Here is a 21,524-nt window from a genome sequence, read left to right on the forward strand (position 1 = left end):
AGTTTAAATCACTGACATTTTAAAAGTGGATCTGAGAAGATTTTCAGGGCTGTTATGCTAGGGATTCTACACATGGGAAGAGGAGATTTCCTGGAGATTGGGGTTGTCACCCATGAAGACATAGAGATCAAGGCTTACTTGGCTTCCAGGGCCAGTGCAATGATGCCTGCAGCCATGGGGGCTGAGGCGGATGTCCCCGTGTGGTTGTCCGTGCACCGCTGCCTTAGATCTGTAGTGATCTGAAAGACAGAAGTAAGAAACTTAATCTCTGAGATCAATGGGAGTCATACACATGTCAGCATTTACAAAAGTAGAATGGAGGGGTGTTGAAATATTTTAAGTTCCTTGTTCTTTACTCCTGGGGCCATATCCCTACCAGAAAGAGCCTGTGTAAGGGAGACTCTGCGACTTGTACTTCACTTCTGTGAAAACCAGAATCAGGACCAGGGCATAACTAGGGCTAGCATGGTAAAGGTGATGTATCTCCTTCAATTCTGCACTGGAGAAACCTCATTGCTTCACTTTACTGACAGCATCGGTCAAAACTCAAGTTCTTTCATTAGAGTTTTGAACTAATTTTCTTTCTTAGTGAGACAGTAATAAAACAAAGGTTTAGAACCATGGCCCTTGCAGGATGGTAATGTTATTCAGTAAAAGTTAACTAATTAACTTTTAACGTGTTTAAATAATTAAACACGTCAAATCAGCAGCCCAACACAAAACTTGGTATTGGCAGCATGAGGAATAAAGAAGTAAATCTCAACCGGGTCTGATGACATATGCTCATACTCCCAGCACTCTGGCACGCTGAGGCAGGAAGATCGAAATTTAAAGCTTAGTCTGGGCACCTTAGTAACTCAGATAAACCCTAACTCAAAACAAAAATGAAAAGGATTGAGGCTATAGCTCAGTATGAAAGCCCTGGGTTTAATCCCCAATACCCCACTGTTCCCTGCCAAAAAAGCATAGAGTCCCTATGTATCTTCTCCAAACTGTTAATTTTGGCAGAGCTGCAGTTTCAAGCCAAAAATAAGCTCGGCCATAGTGGACTTTTCTAGATGTCACAGAAATGCTGCATTGATGAAGGAAGACTTCCTCAAAGATTTCTCATGGATACAGGAGACAAGGCTGGGTCCAGTGTGCTTCATTAGCAACTGCAGCACAAAGCATCTGCTCATACATTATAGAAGGAGCAGAGCTAGTTCTCCATTTCTGTTTTTTAAATCAAAATGTGAGTACTAGATTATTTTTATTTTCTTGGCTTGTATTCAGTTCCCTTCAGCTGAAACTGAATAACATTACCATCCTGCAAGGGCCATGGTTCTAAACCTTTGTTTTATTACTGTCTCACTAAGAAAGAAAATTAAGTTTAAAGTCTCATTAACAAGATAAATTAAATTTTATGGAATAAGATACTCTGGAAAGCCACGGAATATCTCTAATATTTTCTTAAATCCTCTCTCCTGGACAAGAATCCCTCTTTGCTCCCTTGGGACTAATCTCACGTTTGTAGCGAGTGCACATGGCTTAGGAGATGAGTTATTGGACTTGCTGCAGTTATTAGAAGACATTAATCAATCTTTTTTTGGCATAAAGACAAGTATATTACCAAATATTACTGATAAGAAAACCGACATTAGAAAGACAGAGGGGGTAGAGGTGGTAGAAAACAAAGCCCCATTGTTCAAAGGTGCTTCCTTGAGGACAAGTGTGACAATGAGTTCACTCTCACTGGGAAGAAGAGCTACCAAATGTCCCAGAGATGGCTCCTGCCTCAGAAGTTTCTCCTATGTCATAGCAGGGTGTGTAAGGGGACTCTTCCATCACCTGTTAAGGAGCCAGATCAGCATCTTGGCTCATTTAGTTTCACATAACACTGGCTGTTCGTACTATCTTTTCTTTTTTTTTGGAGATCTCTATCATGCCCAGATTATTTGTAACAGATAAATATGAATGTTAATATAAAAGAAGTTGAAGAATGAACAAAAATGCATAGAACCACATAGCCATGGTGTGTGGGTCAACAGAACATTCTTCTACATTAAGAATCTCTCTGGACTTCCCACTATTGACTCTTAAAATATACTTTTTTATCGTGTAAAAAAAACACATAATTTTACCCTCCTAGCAATTTTCATGTGCACAGTGTAGTACTGTTAATTAAATATACATCACTGTATAGTATCTGTAGATCATTCTTATCTTCAGACAAATCCTCATTGCCCTTCTCCTTACCTCCTCACCACTACTATTCTACTTTCTGTTTTCATGAGTCTGATTACTGTAGATACTTCATCTAAGTGGAATTGTACGGCATTTGTCTTTTATGATGAGAGCATTTCGCATAGCGTACTATCTTCAAGGTTCATCCATATTGTAGCATATGCCAAGATTTCCTTCTTTTCTGAGGCTGAGCATATTGTGCCACATTTCCCACATCCATTCATCTGTCACTGGGTACTCGGGTTGCTCCCACACACTGGCTATTGTGAGTAGTTCTGTGACTGCACACAGGTGTACACGAATCTTTTTGAGATCTTGTTTCCAATTTTTTGAATATATAGTCAGCAGTGAGACTGGCGGGGGATCATTAAAAAGGTATTTCTACCTCACTGCGAATTATAGGTACCTTTGCAGCCTTACTTTCTCAAGCACTGGCCTTGAAGTTAGTACACATACACTCCAGAAGCAGCCTGTTTTTAGGTCTCAGGGGCTGAGAGATGGCCTTGCCTGGATTCTTCTCATTTTACCTCACCCCATGGTCACATTCCTTTGTGGAAAAAAAATTTTCTTCAACAACTTTTCTTGGTTCAAGATTTTTCATGATGTTTCCCCACTTGGCTCTCCTTGCTTATTCTTCAGCTGCACTAGATCCTTACAGTTCACAGAAAGAAATCCAGAATAAACACTCCAAGTGTGCATAGCATTGCTGAATATAATACACACAGCTACCTCCAGCCAGACACCAACAAACAAAATTCTATGATGTAGAATTTACAACAAGAATATTCTTCATCCATATATAGTCACTAGGTACATAGGCACATAACACAGGCTTAAACAAAAAGCTGCTTAGATATGAATACATACACACCAAAGTGCTAAGTGTGATTAATGGGAGCAAGCTTGTAGAATTCCAAGTCACCACTGGGCTGCCATTTTTTAAGCATTGTAACTAAATGAAACTTGAGACTAGAGAGTAGGGGTGCGAAGCGGGTACAGCAGGAAGGGGAGGAAACGGTTAAATGGAATGAGCAGGGAAAAACAACAAAAACATCCTCACTCCCTTCTCATCTGCTTTATGTGAAAATCCCAGCTGGGTCATTTTAGAAGAAAGTTACTATCAGTGGTGGAGATATTTGGGTGTAAATTACCAGGGAGATCTAAGGCAGCATTTTAATCAGTAAGAGAAGGCATGTGAATATCAGAGAATTTTAATTTCGGTTTTTAGAAAGAAAAGGCAAAGACCACCAAGGAGCATGCAGTCTTGAAGAAAAATGATGTCCTGAAAACTGGAACCACATGGAGTAACACCATTAGTCACAACACAAGCATACAGTATCTGACAGAGTAATTTAAAGGTGAGTTTCCTTCAATGTGGTACAGGGCGGGAGTCTACAAAGTCTATATGCAGCATAATAAAGCACTTTCGCTTCAGGATTTTAAAGAATTTGGTCTCAGTTCACTATCCAAATCAGAAACAGAATTGTTCTCCAAAGAACTTCTCAGATTGCTCAAAAAAGTATCACTTGTGTTCACGAGAGGGAAGTAAATTGGAGAGGATACCAGGCCCTGGGCCAGATCAAAGCTGTCCTGATCAGTAAGTTAGATTTTCAGCCTCTCTTTTAGGATCAGCAGCAGATGGTTCTTTGGATGCCACAAAGTTGAGGATGTCATCTTGGTGTGAAGGGTGTGTATTGTACTGGTCTAGTCTAGAGAGCTCCGTTGAGAAGAACTATTGCCCTTTCTCTTCCTGTGCTATTTCCTAGGAACATTTCTTAATATTTCTCATTGCAATATTTGAGAGTATTGGACTTACAGTTTTAGCCTGTTGATGCAATTCTCCAGGGGATCTCAGTTCAGAGTGACTTTAGTCCTAAGTGACAGCCTTTACAGTAACCCTGCAGGTAAGAGTTTCTCTCTCCCTGATAGCCTGTGATCTGTTTTATTTTCAAGGTGCCATACTGTCTCATATCTGTTAAAAGAGCAACCAAACAGATATTTTTAAAACATGAAACAATTCTGCTGTCTGTTAGGTTGAATGTTTCTGGTGTTGATTTTGATTTAGATCAGAAATGTGCCAAGAAAGCTGTTTCAGACACAGCTATGGGCGAGAAGGGCTGAAACTAAATCTTAAATATGTCAATGAACAAAACAGAAGGAGCTGATTAAGCATAGTCACTTAAAAAGGAACAGGGACCGGTGAATGTCTTTCGTGTCCACAGAAGACATGAAGACTGGTGTAAAATTCAATCACGAGTGACAAGTCGGTACAAAATCCCACTTTGGTCTTGCTACGAGAATCTGTAATGTGAAGTGTAAAAGTAAGGTTTTGTTGACAAATGTAACATTGCTATCACTAAAAAAAGATCCCATCTTATTTCAATTTTGTATTTCCATAACATTCACCTCAGTTCCATGTATCAACAACAGCTCAGTATTTATGTGTCAAGTTGCATTCCTCAAATCAAGCTCCTTTACACTCACTCTGTCCTATGCTTTACATTCTCCCACTTATTAGAACAACACTTTGAGTTCACTTCTTCTTTGATTCTTCAAACAAAACTCAGAGGTTTATAATCAACTTACCAAATTATATGTCTACGGGATATACACAATGCAGGGGTTAAAGTACAGGGATTATTCGCACAGTAATTGTTGCTACTTCACCGCTTCCCTTAAAAAGAGCTCCATAAACAATTTGTAGCAAAAGAGGCACTGTGCAAGGATATGTGGATATGTTTAAAGTTACATACAAACTTTGCAAAGAAGAAATTACATTTTTATAAGCTAAACAAATGGAGGCTAAGAAAAGCTAAGTGACTTGCTAGAGAACACACAGCAGTCACAGGGTAGGTAAGTGGTGAAGATATTAAATCCTGAAATAGCAAAACAAACAAACAAACAAAAAACTGAGTATAGTCATTCACCAGGACAAAAGCAAAAGAGCTAGAACATCAGCAACAATGCGGCTGAATCGGCCACGAGTCCCGGCTGAGGTCAGCAAGTGGAAATTTCAGTTTTCCTCCATCCCACAGTTAAAATCAGAACTTTTCAGGAAACTCAGAAACTTTCCACTTTTTAATATTTTCAAGAGACTGTGAATCAAACTTGCAAACACATCTGGACTCACTAGTCTTTTGCTCGAGAAAAATAATGACATTTTCTAAATCAAAAGGAGAAACAGAGATGATGGAGAATAATCCACTCCAAACAGTGACAGCATTTGAAAAAGAAATTACGGGGAGGGTAGAAGTCAGAACATTTCTGCAAAAGGAAGAGGAAGTATGTTGTTGCTTAGAAATATTAAAGCAATAAGAATTCCTCCAGGTGGAATCGGTCAGTCAGATCGACACTGAGATACCACAGGCAGCAAGTTTGTTTTGGACACAAATAAAATGACTGAGAAGAGGGGTAGGCAAGGCATATATTCTCCAAACCTTGGTTCATGGAATCCCTCCCAGGAGGAATATGATAGACCGTACATTTAATCACTGAAACACATTACTTGTGGAAGAAAGTTAAAGGCTGACCAAGTCCCACAAGAAAGAGATAATTTAATGACGGACTGAGTGAGAGAGAGGAGCACTTTATCTATGAAAGAGAATTTGGGAGAAATTGGGAGATGTATCGAGGGATTACAGACACAATCTTTAATGCTTTTATGCACTAAGGCCACACACACAGCTATATTATGTGGCAGGATTTTCATTACTGTTCTATGCTGAATATACTGTAAAATATCATTTAGCTTCCTGCAAGCTACTGGTAGAAGGAGTTTCTCTGAAAGAAGCAGAGTGGCCTCCCTTTCTTCCTGTGGCTACATAAACAACCTGCGTAGCATCCATTCTTCCAAGTGGCTGACAATCATTAGAGCAGGAATATTTACTGAGCTCAGGCTCTGGTAAGGAACAAAAAGCCTTCATCCTCAAGTACTTCCCACTTTAGCGTGAAAATCAGACAACAGGGAAAGGTATAGAAATGTGTTACACAGCCGTAAGTGCACAGGAAGGAAACTGAACAGGATGAAGAGAGGGGAGGGGAGTGCCTCCACTTTAGGGAGGTGAAATCTGAGAAGAGACAGAAGAAAACATTATCTGTTGGAAGAAAGTTCCTAAGACAGGGCACTTTGCACATGACAGAGCTGGTCTGAACATCATACAAAAGCTGTAACCTTAGGAGATTGGTCCTAACACTGTGCTTTAGATTTCCGCAAGGTTCTCATTATCTGGGGATTATAAAGGCACAATAGTCAAAAAAAAGAGGACTAAGTACTCATAAACAGTGGGCACTGATATATCTGTTTTTTTAAAAATCACTCAAAAGACCATGAAACAGGAAAGAAAACTGTGCTTGTTTCATATACACCTATATTGGATGTTTCAGAAAAGCATCAGGGGCAGGACCACACGCTGATTACAATAGGCATGGGCTTCACCCTGACTGGAATCCAGACTCCAGCACTTACTGCCTCTGTGCGTGCATGTGGGTGTGTGTTTTAAAAGAACTTTTCAAGCTTTGGTTTTTACATCTGCACAGTAGGCACGACAGATGATCCTTCTGTGTAAGGTTTTAAGGCTACGAGATGATGCTCTTGATGCACCAGGCTCATACTAAAAGGAAAACTGGTACTGATGACATGTTAATAGAATACAAATGTATTACATGTGAGATATGGAATAAGATGCCTACAGTTGTTTTGATAAAATATATCATGGCATTATGGTAATTAGTCCTTCTGGATGATTTCTGTTTAGCTAATAAAGGAGCTGCTTATCATTCCGTTCTTGATATTTTGGACTCTTCATCTGCTGGAATGAGCCGGGCCAGCACTGATGCAAATCTACAAAAGCATCAGTAGGATACTAAATCCTCCATACTGGTAGTAAGGGCAGGAAACCTAGGGACAGAGACCTTGTTACATCTTGAAACTCAGGACAAGGTTTCCCTGCTTGCAAACTATGAAAAGGCATTTTGCCCAGGACAAGTAAAATTTATTTAACAGTAGCGCTTTCCCAGAAGCACAGTGGAGTTCTTTTCCTCTCTCCCTAGGTCAGTGTCTGTCTCGGTTCAAATCACAAAGGTGCTCTAGGAATGAGGAATGACAACTGCACTCTTCTGAAGAGGCCGCAAATAACAAAAGGAAATGAATGGCTCAGGGAAGGCAGCCAGGTACAAAGGAAGACACTGCCATTCCCGCAGCACTCAATCACAGATGCCACTAACAGGATGCGGGCATGGCTGGGGGACCATAGGTTTCTAGGTTCAAAGCCTGGAGGAGTGGAGGGCCCAGGTGCAATACGGGATTATTCATCATCTTGACATGAAAAGGAAAAGGGGTCAGCCAGACCAGAAAAGGCTGATGTTGCTGCCAGCTCCACTCATGTTCCAGCAGTTAACATGTCTACAATCAAAGTGCCCTGCTTGACGAGGTGGGCAGAAGAGACCGAAGTATTTGATAGGTTGGAAGGACAGAGGTGCAACATGCACCTCTGTTAACAACAGCTGGAAAAACAGCCAGCCTCCCCTCCCAGGACATAGGAGGCTACTGCTTTAAGTCTCAGTGGTGCAGCTGCTCATGGAGCTGTGCGTGTGGATCAGGCACACGGGACCTCAGCACATCATTGGGTGTCTTTTGTCTTCACTGAAATCTGAGGCTCCCATTGGAACCCTCACCCCTTCGCAGGAAATCTAGCCTCTTAATGTCGCCTAGCATCAGGCGGTCAGTCTGAAGCTAGAGACTAGTTTCAAACAGCTTCCCAACTGGGGATTCAGACAAAATGAGGGTATTTGGGAATTAGGTAGAGGAACTGTGGAAATGAGCAAGTTTGGAAGTTTCTAGCTTTCTTAATTACAGAACGATGCCTGCATGAAACTGTGCCTTCACGATAAAAATGCTATGATCTAGAAGCATCCTTTTTGCTTTGAAATGGGAAGATCCCAGCGTCCCTAACTGATGGCCAGTGTCCCTCGTGCTAGGTAACACTCATCAGGTCTGCATCGTGAAAATCTGATGAAAACACCAAAATAAGTGTTCTTTCCCTTTACCTCTAGAGTCTGAAGGCATTTGCAAAAAAATAAAGCAAATTGCTCATTACTAATAAATGTAAATTTCTCCTTAGAATGAGACTAAACAAAACATACAAATAAGTAAAAACAAAATAATGAGAGTGCTGGTTTTGATATCAGGAGCAGTAACTAGGGAAAGTAAAGCCTACAACCCGACTAATGGATATGAACGCAACTAATGGTCCTATCATCCTGCTCCTCTCCTGACGCACAGGATGGATCACTTTGTCTATCCATGGGAGATCGCTTAGTGACTGCCCTGTCATGGGGGATACAGCAATTACCACACAATCATCGAAAAGTGTGATAAAAGGCTTGGGAAAGTAAAGCCTGGGGAGTAGACCCCACAGCAGTTCTTTATCATGAAATTCCTCATGAGAACGGTGAAGGCGTCTCACAAGCTCATCACGGTCACCTGTGAGTCCTGTTACTCCCGCTGTGGTGGTTGCTGTGGGAGGGTGTTGTTGGGTTCCATAAATGCCATCATGAAGAGAAGCTTATAGTCTAATGGGAAGAATACCAAAGAAGCATGGAAGGGTGACCCTGGTCCCCTGTGAGAGAATACAGTTTGATACTTTTCCCACTAGACGAACTGATGGGTGTCAGTCAGCACCAGTGGACCCTGACTAGGAATGAGAAGACACAAGATCTTTCTATTTAAAAGCCGAATTTTATGGGAATATCCTTTTCCAGTTAAGAAAGCCAGAAGTTTCCAAGCTTGCTCATCGATCATTTTCTCCTGGTATATTTTACTTTGGGTTTGGACCTGTGCTTATTGAAGAATGATGGAGGGACTGAAGTTAGAGTCCCATTATTTTCAAATGCAGTCATTGTGAAGAAACTAGGGAAAGATGAGGACATGTATGTAAATAGGCAAATTTACTCAAGTCAATGTACAAAACATACCTTAAAAAGGCAGTAAAATAGCTTTGAGAAATCAAACAAAAATTACATAGTAACTAGAAGTCAAGAGAAAGTCAGTGGGTATGAATCAAGAATAGCACAGAGTAGGTGCAGGATGAATATCCCTCATCTGAAACACTTGGGGCCAGAAATATTTTGGATTACAGTTTGTTTTTTTTTTACAGATTTCAAAATATGTGCACATACATGAGATATCTTTGGAATGGGAACTAAGTCTAAACACAAATTCATTTAGGCTTCATTTATACTTTATACAGATAGGCTTAAGATAATTTTAGACAATATTCTTGAGAATTTTATACAGGCAATCTAGTCACATGGTGTGAATTTTCTACTCATGTTGTCACATCAGTATTCAAAGAGTTTTGGATTTAGGAGCATTCTGAACTTGGGGATTAGGATGTTCCACCCACAGTGTCCTATCTTCTGCTGTTCTACCACCATGGCAAAGCAAGACGCTCACCAAGACCAACCTACACCCATGTAAGGAAACACCCACCAGCAGGGACCTGTACCGTGTGGCTCCACAAGATCTGAAAATGGGAAGTTGGAGAAATGCTAAGAAGTGCAGGTCTGGCAACTCAGCTCCATCTTAGAAATCCTGATCAGGAAAAGAGTAAAGTGCAAAGGTGCCTAAAATTTAGAATCAGTACTACTGTACTGGGCACTTGAAAAGGCCGAGCTTCCCCCAGCACCCGCAGGTTAGGCCCTGGGCTATGCATGTTTTGTTGACTTCTTCAATGTCTTTGTCGTGACACCATACACTGCATGTGTTAAACCCACATTTTATACCCAAGGACTTTGAAACACACAGATTAGGTATTTGTCCAGAGTTACCCAGCTAGTAAATAGCTAGAGCATGAAAGAAACTTCTGTAGATCACGCCTGAAACCCAAACTCTTAAATCTTTGGCTGTTTGCCTGGAGAGCAGAGCATGCTGGTGAGCAGGGGAACCCAGAGCACTGTGTAACTCCACCCACATACTGTGCTGTGCTCTCGTTAAGGCTTAGTTTGAGTTAAGTACGCCCAGTGGTCCCTCGGCATCTGCAGAGCACTAGTTTCAGGAATCCCCATGGATATTACAATCTGAGGAGGTTCAAATCCCTTATATAAAATAAAATGGCATACTATTTTTATATAACCTATGCACATCCTCCCTTATAACCTAAGATTCCTTATAATACATAAAACAATGTAGATGCTATGTACCTAGCTATAATGCTGTATGGTTTAGAAAATAATGACAAAGAAAAAAATCTTTTTTCAAATATTTTCTATGTGTGGTTGGCTAAATCTACTGATGTGAAACCCAAGGACACTGCTGGCCAGATGTATACTGTGAATGTAATTCTGAGTTTCCTTACACATTTTTATTCTTTACACTGAACTAACTATACTTACACACCAAAGCACCGAAGCCAAGCCTAAAAGTTAGTGTTCGGGGCACTGGGATGAGAGTTATGTGTTGCTTCTAGTCTTTTCTCAGCCACTACTCACAATGTAAAGGTAGGGCAATCACTTGTCCTGAGTAATAGGGAAGCTTAATCATGTCTACAGTTAAATGAAATGCTGAAATGTAAAGACCCAGACTAGCATTTTCAATGAGTTGGTAACGGAATGGTAACAATGACTTGTGTCAAACATCAGCTAATATGACCTATTATCATATATTACTTATGCATTATGCATTTATGGCTCCCCCTTAATATTTCAGAGTGAATATTACATAAATTGATTGTTAGACATGCAAATGCCACGTACTATTTTCTTATCATAGGACTCTCCGCTGCTGTAGGTGGTGGCCAGTGTAGACGAACACTCTTCAAGGTACCATGGTTTCTTTCCGCTTTCTGCTGTGCTGCTGATGGAGATGGTGTAGATGCTGTTGGTGTAACCATCACAGGAGCAGTGGTCTTTGCTCCTTCCGCCATTGCCAGACGCCCAGACAAACACAGAACCAAGGCCTCTCCGTCCCTGTTCACAAACAGAGAAAGCTAACTGATGGCGTGAAGAGACACGAACCACAGAAGCTGGATCAAGGGGAGACCAGAAGCAGCAAAGTGGAATCAAATATTTTGCAGGAGGGTATGGTGTTATTTTAACAATATTCTGCATTTAAGCTGCTTTTGGCAGGGGAAAGAGAAATTGCTTTAATAAAATAAAATAGTCATAAAGTACCAAGAATAATGGTACAATAATAACAAATAAGAAAAAAGTACAGTAATGATGGTTAATATTTATGGATTGAGCACAATTCTAAATACATGAACTGGATTGATTTCTTTCAATAACCCTAGGAGATCAGTGTTTGTTTCCAGGGTCCAAATGAGAAATTGAAGTATAGAAATTAAATAACGCTAAGGTCAGAGAGCAGTAGATGACAGGGCCAAATGTGAATCCAGAGAGCTGAACTTCTTAATAGGAATGTTATTAGTTGAAGCAATATAATCATACATTACTGTTTTAAATCTTCATATTTACTATGAAATGCGGCTTCTTTTTCTCCTCATTTTATATCGGAGGAGCATGATGTATAGTGAGACTACATAGCTATGATGAATAGACTATCAGTGAGAGGAAAATTCAGGTACTAAATACACCATTCCTTCTAGAGCTTCCTCCTCTTTGCATGCTAGGGACTCTGCTACTGAGGCATGTTAATGATGCCACCATAAATAAAAACATTTCAAGATCATATAATGTGCGAGATTCCCTGAGTCAAACAAAGTTATTAAGCTTCTTTATTTTAAAACCTGTAAGAACCTTTAATAAGTGAATGTTCACTGAAAAATTCTAACAGAGGGGTGTAATCAAACATAATTTCCTCATATTTGACCACACGTAATTTCTTCAATGTGATCCATTACTTTCTCCTACACTGCTAGGAGATGTAGTCACATTCATTACGCTAAAACTTCGTAGTTAAAACACAATAATTAAAGGACTATTACCCAAGGTCTTAAATAATTAAGGAATACAAGCAAAGTAGAATACAGATATATAAAGTAAAGCACCTCTTTGGTTTTCTAAGATGATGTTTTCAGAAGACAGCAGGGAAATAAGCCAAAATAAGTGGTATTTGGGGGCAGAGGTATAGCTGAATTCCTAAGAATTTTTTAAAAAATCATTTTAAAGCCAGTAGGCATATTGGAGGAGCTCTAGGCCAAACCCATCATTTTCTGTTTAGGATGTGAGAACCACAATCACATAGCTGGTGAAGCCTAATCACCTTTCTTCCTTCATGGTCTGATTTTCTGGTCACAGGTGGAAGGGAAAATATTTGAGATACTGTCTTGGGACTTCTGGAAAAAGAGAGAACAAGGAACCTGGGGTGTCCATAATAAACTCTCCTTGACTTTGAATCCTCAAGGAATAGGTGAGCATGGACCTCTTTTCATCCTTAAATTTGGCAAAAAACTGCAGTTTGGTTCCACAGCAATAGTGAAAACTCATGAAAAAGAGTCGGAGAATGAACTTCCTGTTCCTATTGTTGCTAGCAGCTGGGCTTGGTTTACTTTTTACTTTTTTTTTTTTTTTGGTACTGGGAATCGAACTCAGGACCTTGTGCTTGCTAGGCAGGTGCTTGTGCCATTGAGCTATATTCCCCAGCCCTGGGCTTGGTTTACTATCCCTATTTCTCTTCACAATATTCAAGAAACCTAGGGAAGGATATAAAAGTCAGCATGTCCTTATAATGAAGAACATCAGTCAGTATTTTATTAATCTCTAGCTGGAATTGCATCTCACATTGCTATGGGTGACCAGACTGGGAAACTATGGAAGTTGACTCTTAGTTAGATCTCCGGCACACAGTGATAAAGCCAGAGAAGAACAGAAATATGTTCCAATTCATAGTCAGCACAGTCTCTCTAACAGACGCTGAGGGGCTGTGTAACAGGCCAAACGTGTGGTCATTACTGCCTGGATAGGTCAACAGAATACATGAAACGGCACAAAAACTCACCGGTCTTAACACCACCACATAAGAGATGATCAATTGAGAATCACAAAGCAATGAAAAAGCACATGGGGTCCAGCTGTATTCATTTACCTATGTAAAATTATGACTGGGTACTCTATTTTAAAAATTCTTTTAAAGAATCTTTAAATAGTAATTTGATTTTAAAGAACATTTGAAAATATTCAGAAAGTATTTTTACGTTCATGATATAGTACAAATGTAGATACCAAATGATGAAGTATGATCTTGGGTTAAAAAAGTGTGTTCATGAATGTGTTGTGTGTGTGTGTGTTTGTTTGTTTGAACACAGAAGAAAGCCATATGAAGACACAGTGAAAAGGTGGCTGGCTGTACGCCACAGAGAAACTCTCGCTAGAATTCGGCTCTTCCAGTACATTGACCTTGGGCTTCCAGTCTCTAAACCTGTGAAGAAATAATTTTCTCTGACCTAAGCACCTTTGGCTGTGATATTTCGTTAGAGCAGTGCTAGCTGACTAAGAAGGATGGAGGAGGATGTAACAATGACCCACCTCTCTGGAAGGCTTCAGAATGGGCAAAGACTGTCATCATCTATCCACAAGGCAGTCCAACCTTTAACCCATGTATAGAGTCGATGATTAAAGTCTCAGGAAGGAGACTGAATGTGTGGGCTGAAAATGCCAGAAAGACACTTTCCAAAAGTCTGTGGAGTTAACACGAGACACTTATCAATCCACAGATTGATTTACCACAGATACACAGGGTTTTTCTTTAGTGTGAAATACCCAGGAACCAAAAAACATGGTTAAAAAAATCTAGACATTTCACCAAAATACAGAGTCATTTAAAAAATTAAACCTTAATGTAGGGTGTAGGGTGGAAGGGAGATGGACAGTGAGTTTATAAAGAGAAAATATTGAGACACATTTTCCTGCAGTGTAGGAAATAATGACATTTCTAACTTGGTAAAATACTGTGACTGCAATGGTTATTTAAATATGGTTTTGTATAGGAAAAAAATTTCTCTTCAATTTAATTGAGTGCCAAGTTCAAAGTTAATAAAACTTATGGTGAAATATAGTGTTGTATCCATGTGGGATTAAATCAAGTCAAACACAAAATAGTCTTCTTCATTGTATGTCTACAGGTACATGTGTCTTCTTGTATATGCCTTACAAAAATCAGTCTACACTGCCTTATAACCATTATTATTAATGGATAAAAAGAACCTAGATTTTTTTTTTTTTTTTTGGTGTCTTAGGGGTCAGCAAAGGCCATTTATGCTAGATTACCAAGAAAGTCATATCATTACCTAGCTAGGTTTTGAGAACTTTAGAACATCACAGAACTAAACTCTCTTTAACATGGTCTGATTATTTTTTAGTCAGTGAAGTTAGATTTTATCTTGACTTTTAATACAAATTTCTTCTCCTCCATTATCTAGCAAGTTTCTTTTTAAGAGCAATGAATAAATGTTGGAGGCTTCTTACTATATAAAAAGGAAGGGAAAAATAATAATATGTGTCAATTCTACTATGGGTTAATTTAAAGCCACATCAGCAAGGAAGGTGCTATATATGGCTTTTTACAGATTAGGAACCTGATGGACATTAAGTAATGTGCTCTTTATCACTGAACTAGAACATGATAGAGACATGGGGAAGACGTGGAGTAAAATCCGAACCTACATATCTGTGTAGGATATCTACGGGCAACATGAAGAGACAAAGGGAAGGAACTTCACAACAAGGAACTTTCATTTATATGTGACATCTTCCAAGCATAGCCTAAATACCCAATTAACCAAAGCCCTGTGCTGTCCCTCTCCCTGACCTTTGAGACCTTCCTCCCTTCTGAGAAAAGAATACAATTCCTTCTGTAGCCTCATGCATATATGCTGTCAGTTCCATTCTGCATATTCCATGAACAGGGCTTCCAGGACAAGGCGAGTGGTCTCCAGAAACAAGGACACCTACAGGTAATGACTCAGAAACTGGAAGACAAGGAGGAACTTTTCAGCTGTTTAAAGCTAAGGGCACTTTTTTTTTGTTTGTTTGTTTTTCTCCGGTACCGGGAACCGAACTCATGACCTTGCGCTTGCCAGGCAGGCGCTTTTGCCGCTGAGCTAAATCCCCAGCCCCAGGGCACTTTAATTAATTAGATAAATCTTGTTTTTTCACAGAGCAGAGTTCACTGGAAGAAATAGGTGTAGTTTAGAAATATACATAACGACAAAAAAAAAAAATCCACCAAAACTAAAACAAAACAAAGGCCTTTAACTACTGTTTTAGCATTCACATGACATTTGTTCTAAAATTCTAAAATATATTGCTTCCATAAGCAATTTTAATAACTTTTTGAACCATTATCCGTGCATAAGGTAAACAATTAGCGTGAACCATAAAGGTAATCTGAAAAGTGACCAGAAAAGAAATATAGTTGGTAGTGGGACACAAATCAGAGTAAGTGGCCACACCATGCCAGTGCCTTGGCTGCTACACCAGTAGAACACGGGGAAGAAAGCTTGCTCTGGGAGGCATAGAGAATGACTCACGTCAGAGAGGCAAGAAGACATCTTTGGGATAAGAGCTTACTAATGCCTGAGATTTGTTCCTTGAATCAGCCCATTTGAGTAAGGGGCTGAGGGTTGGGAAACTCATTCTGCAAAACTGAATTAGACCCAGGGAATAAACTAAGCCATCCCTCCCCTGCCTAAGCATCTTTTTTTTTTGGTTTTTCTCCGGTACCGGGAATCGAACTCACGACCTTGCGCTTGCCAGGCAGGCGCTTTTGCCACTGAGCTAAATCCCCAGCCCCTGCCTAAGCATCTTGAGTGAGACAGACATGAGATATTTTTAAAGGAGTAAAGAGATTTGGTCCATGAGAGGAATCTGGAGGTTATATACTGTTTTTGGCTAGAACAATCCTATATCAAGATGATAAATGTTTCACGTCATAGCATTCTAATCCTGAAAATGAGCATTTCATTTTACTTTTTATGATCTACTCCACAGTTGGAATGTCCCATGTAAAGAGTATATGGATTCACTTGATTGTGCTTCAGCTGTGAAATTTTCATTACTGTGTTATCAGGATAATTCAGGTAAGTGGAGGAACTACTTTATGTTAAAACCAAACTGTCAATAATGAAGTTTATTCATTTGATAATTTGAGTGTAGGCAATAGTTTGGTAATGCCTTGTTTCCAAGCAAAATTCCAGGATTAAAATCCTAAGCAATGGAAAGCAACAGCTCTCCCAGATGATGTTCACAGCTAACCAACAAAACGCACCAGCACCCTCCACCAACACTTGCCGATATTCCACAATTCCTGTCTTTCCATACCTGCTTTCACAAGCCAGACGCCAAAGCTGCCCATAGCGCCCTCAGCTGGACTCAGAGGAGGGACTACCCAAACATCCACACACTTACTTCCAAGATAAACAATCCAGGAGAGAGGTGTCTGCATTGTTATCACTCTATGCTACTTAGCCTGTCAAAGCGTGGTAGATGAGAAAGACTGAGAATACAATTCTAATTATTATCTACTTTTCCATGACACAAAATGCTTTAAATGTGGAAGAGAGATAGCCTTCATGAACAGTAACCCATTTCTCCGCATGTGTCTTCCCTGCATTTCTCATGTGACGCAACTTCACTTTCTCCCCAGCCCAACCTCATCCATCTTCTCAGCTCCACACCACTGTATTCTGATTTTCTGTGCATCAAATAGGTGCCACTATAATTTTTATGTCTTTGACTTTTTAATAGTACACCGAACATATTAGATGCAGTTATTAGCCACCATATTAATTTAACACTAAATATAAATTATCTTATATGTTTCTTGAGCATATCAAATGCAGTTAATTTCTCTTTTAAAGGAATAGAAAACTCATTAATGATTATGACCTCAGCTGCGTGTCACTTGTATTTTTGGTAAAATGACAATTTTGAATTTTTTTAATTTTAAAAAATCGTAACTGAAAAGAACAAATTGTTAAATGCTCCCACGTAATCCACAGTTATTATCTTTTCACAATGGTTGTTCATGTTCTAGCCCATAATGGCAGCATGGTACCCTAAAATCAGAGTCTATAGGTGTATTTAACACAATTTTCAGAAGTGAACAGGGGATGGGCAAAGATTAGCATGCAAAATAACCAGCACCGCAGATAGAGAACTCCCAGGTTTCAAGTTCTTGATAAACAGTTACGTGTGTGTTTACTGTATGATCAAAACAGAAGAAAAATGAGTTGTGGCTGAGGGTATAGCTCAGTGGTGGAGGGTGCACTCAGCATACACAAAGTTCTGGGTGTGGATGACAACAAAGCACCCTTCCTCCAAGTAAAATGCCCAGCCACCAACTGGCTAGCCTATAAGTACAGCAGAGCGTCAACTCATTTCATAGAAACAGTCCTGTCTTTGGAGATGCCCTTTCTTCAGGATTGACACTGATGACACATAGAATTAACACAGCTGCACAACAGTATGACATACATTTCAACAGTGTAGATCATTTTTATTTTGTTTATTTTTATAGCATGACTGGGACAAAGGAATTAGTCTTTCATGGAGAAAAGGTATTAGGATATCTATGAAGAAACAAAAACCGGGCGTGTTTACTATCAGAAATAAAAATGCTTTTGAGCAAAGAATTTTATTTCAGTTAGACTCCAAATATTCTATAGAGCTGACAGATTAAAATTTTGGAGTTGACTAATATAATTAGTATGGTAAATTGAGTAATATACTATTACGTTTTTCAGTGCTGGGGACTGAACCCAGGGCTTAATGCATGCTAGACACTACAGTAATTTTATTTGAAGACAGAGTCTCCCTATGTTGCTCATGCTCACCTCAAACTTGTAATTCTATTGCCTCAGCACCCTGAGTAGCTGGGTTTACAGGTGTGCACCACCACACCCAGTTTATGAATACTGTTGAAAGCTGGAAAGATAAAAGGATTATTTAGTGAACATGTAAATTTCTACATGAGGAAACAATGGAAGTGAAGTTGGTGAAGCAGTCAGAGGCAGGGCTGGGACCAGAACACACTCCATCCAATGCTGACCCAGTGACTACGACAGTGCTGCAAAAAGCACTCAACAATAGGCTTTCAAAAAACACTGCTTAATGACAGTGCACTGAAGAAAACTTCAAAAAATGAAAATAACTCTCTTTCTACCTTATTTGCCAAATCAACAATTCCCAGATGATTTTAACATATTGACCATGGCCAATTACTTCTGGTCATGCCCCTGTTTTTCTGAGACCTCTTCTTTCTCATCTGACTCACTGAAATCTCAGCGAGACTCATGTAGTCTCAATGCCTATAAGAAAGGATTTTGAATGCTTTCACCATAAAGAAATGACAAACATTTGAAAGATACAGTTAACCTGATCCAAACATTCCACAGTACATATGTGTATTAAAACATCACACATTATTTTTGTTTTTATGTATCAATTAAACTACATTTAAATACTTCTGGTCACTCCACAGTCCTTTAAGTTTTAAGCCTCATGCAGGTTGCTTTTCTATAGTGTGAAGACGACTAACACTCATTGAAAAGAGAAACATGCAGACGAGGGTTCTCAATTCCTCATTCCAAGCAGCTAAAAGAGTACACATATAGGTCACATGTTTTCTGAGACAATCACAGTTAGTAATTAATAGCACCAACACAGCTGTTCTGGGTACATCTGCCATCCCAGCACCATCCCATTTTTTGGAGAATAAAAATCATTTTCCTATCTGCCAAAAGTTTCTACATGTTGGATCAGCCCAAAGCAAAGGCAAAACCAGACTTTCAGGAGAGCGAGGTTATGAAATTGAAAAAGGCATTTGCAATATTAATATTAAGCACCAATTTTGAAACTGCTGAAAAACATACCATCACCTTTAAATTTACATTGAAAGAGTGAAATTTGAAAAATTCTTTTCATCGAGGATAAAAATATTTATTATCAACAGGGGTATGAAAGGAATTTACTATAAATGTTTGGAAAGGCAATTGGAAAGGAGGACAACGGACAGTCCAGCAATAATGAAAAATTTATACTCTACTCAAGTTAGCTGTAGATTATGGAATTCTCATTATGAACAGATTCCAACTGCCAGCTCAACTCTGAAAGCATAGTGAGTTGCCCACCACGGGGCTTGGATGATGTTACAGGCCTTCACTACAGGAAGCAATAATTGTGACCTTACAAGGAGCAGCTCATAACATTTCTGAAATAGAGAAAATCAGCTTCAAAACTTTCTACCCATAAGCAAAACACTCTCTTAAATGAAAAAAGCCACATTTTCAAAAGCATTGCAATTGGTTATCAGGCTCATATTTTCTTCCTGAGAATCTGCGGTGGATACCGTGGGAGTCCTTAAAGACGCACCTGAAGTCGGCCTTCCTTGGAGGAGAAGATGAGCTGATGCAGTCTTTGCAATGGTTCCATAGGACCAGGATCACAATAGTCTTTTCTCAGGGAAGTAGAAGCTCTGACCCTTAGTAACTTGTGGTCAAACAATCAGAGAGTGACCCAATCGAGCAAGGCCAGTATTTCCTGGGCATCCCAGGCTTCTCCAAGACTCAAGAGAAAGAGCGCATGAAGTTCAAGTGCACCAAAGCATTGCCTGAATGGTTACTTTCTCCAGAAATTCAGAATAGCTCTTTGTTGCGGTGGCTGCTTCTGTGATCACAACTCAGCTGAACACTCATAGACAGGCCCACATGACCTCCTCAATGTGAGCCAGGATCATACAGTAGTGGGAACAGCATAGGTTCAGGACAGACACAGACTCAAGTCTGATCCAGTTGTGCTTCTTAATGGGCAGTTACTTAATTCTGCTAACACTCAGTTTACAAATCCATACACTGGCTATTCCTATGAGGCGCATTCTGATGCCTAACTCAACTAGCCATCAGAATTACAATCAAAATGATGTTTATAGCTGGGCGTGGTAGCCCTCGCCTGTAACCCCAGGACTTAGGAATCTGGACAGGAGGACTGTACAATCCAGGTCTGCCTGGGCTACATGAGGCCAGTCTGTGCTACCCAGAGGGCAAAAAGAAAAAAGTTTTGGAGTCTGGATATTAGGTTTGGTTGTAGTCACTGAACATAATGGGGAATGAAGGCACTAAAGCACTGCAGACTAAAGCGTCAGCAGTAGATGTGTGTACTTTGAAATCATTCGATATAATCGGTTTGGTTCGGTTTATCCTTGGGTGGCCTTTCTTTTCTGACAACTGCCCTGTTATGTGGAAGGAAATGGGTCTGTCTGTTCTCTTCATCGTTTTTCTCAAATCTATGTTTAGAATCACAGAAACTCAAGATTAGAATAAATCTTAACTTGACCTAATTCAATCTCTGTGTAGTTTTGAATCTTCACTGAACAGAGACAACCACAGTAGAGCGGAACTCTGGGTGTGATGGTGAAGCATAACTGTCAAACTGACTGGCCTATGTGATCGAGTCACTTGTTACCTTTATTAAAGTCCTAGAAACATAGAGTTCCATCAGGGTTTCACTATATCCTGAGAGAAGGCTATGAAAACAAATACCCGTTAAAGTAAATGCTCATTAAGTGGAACCTCTTTTCAATAAGCTCCCTTGTCTATCTTTGCCTACCACATATATCACTCTAAAGATTTGCAGCACTCACCAACTAACTTAACAGTAATCTGTCATTTATTAAAATGCAAACTGGTACCGCTGAGCACATGTCAAATTCAAAACATCCCTCTTGGGCGGGATCTGTTAATTTCATTGCGATTATTATTACTGCTTTTACTATGCAAGCTCATTATGCCTCTTTCTCCCTTCCTGGTAAATATATACCTTTAATTTGAGGGCAGAATGTGTGCACATGTAATGTGTGACCACAGGGGAACCTTGTGGTTCAGCAAATACTCTAAATATCCAAATCAACTCTAAAGTCTGTTCACTGGAAGAGGTAAGTGATGCTAGTGAGGGATATTAATAACCAGGGCAATCATAAGAGACTCAATAGCCAGAAATATGCAATAGATGCCCATTAAATATCTCAGTGTTCATCTGAACCCCTGAGTACAATACTGGAAGGCTGAGGTGAGGGTCACAGCGCTAACTGTGAGACTGAAGGCCAATGATTCTGATTTCAGTGACTCTTCTTCCCTGTTCTCAACATTGGCTTTGTTCTGCTATGAATTCCTTGAATTGTTTATTGATATTTCCAAAACAAAAAAACACAAACTCAGTATGTGCATATATATGATTCTTTAAGTTGTGCTCCTAAAATATCTACAATGATTTTTCCAGGAAAAAAAAAAATTTAAGAAAAATGCCAAACCAATACTTGCCATATAGTGAGTGTTTAAGAACTACTTTTTCTT

General features: G+C 39.6%; 1 protein-coding gene across 2 annotated transcripts in view; it reads right to left on the reverse strand.

Moving 5' to 3' along the window:
• The window catches only part of Pcsk5 (proprotein convertase subtilisin/kexin type 5), a gene marked incomplete at its 5' end in the record, with an annotated part of 418,607 nt that overhangs the window by 221,150 nt on the left and 175,933 nt on the right, over positions 1-21,524 (reverse strand). For both annotated transcript variants that reach the window (XM_005408309.2, XM_005408310.2), the window contains 2 exon segments: positions 139-239; positions 10,975-11,187. In XM_005408309.2, coding sequence (XP_005408366.1) covers positions 139-239; positions 10,975-11,187 — 314 coding nt within the window.

This window comes from Chinchilla lanigera, unplaced genomic scaffold, assembly GCF_000276665.1.
Source record: "Chinchilla lanigera isolate Chin_1 unplaced genomic scaffold, ChiLan1.0 scaffold00111, whole genome shotgun sequence".
Classification (NCBI taxonomy): Eukaryota; Metazoa; Chordata; class Mammalia; order Rodentia; family Chinchillidae; genus Chinchilla; species Chinchilla lanigera.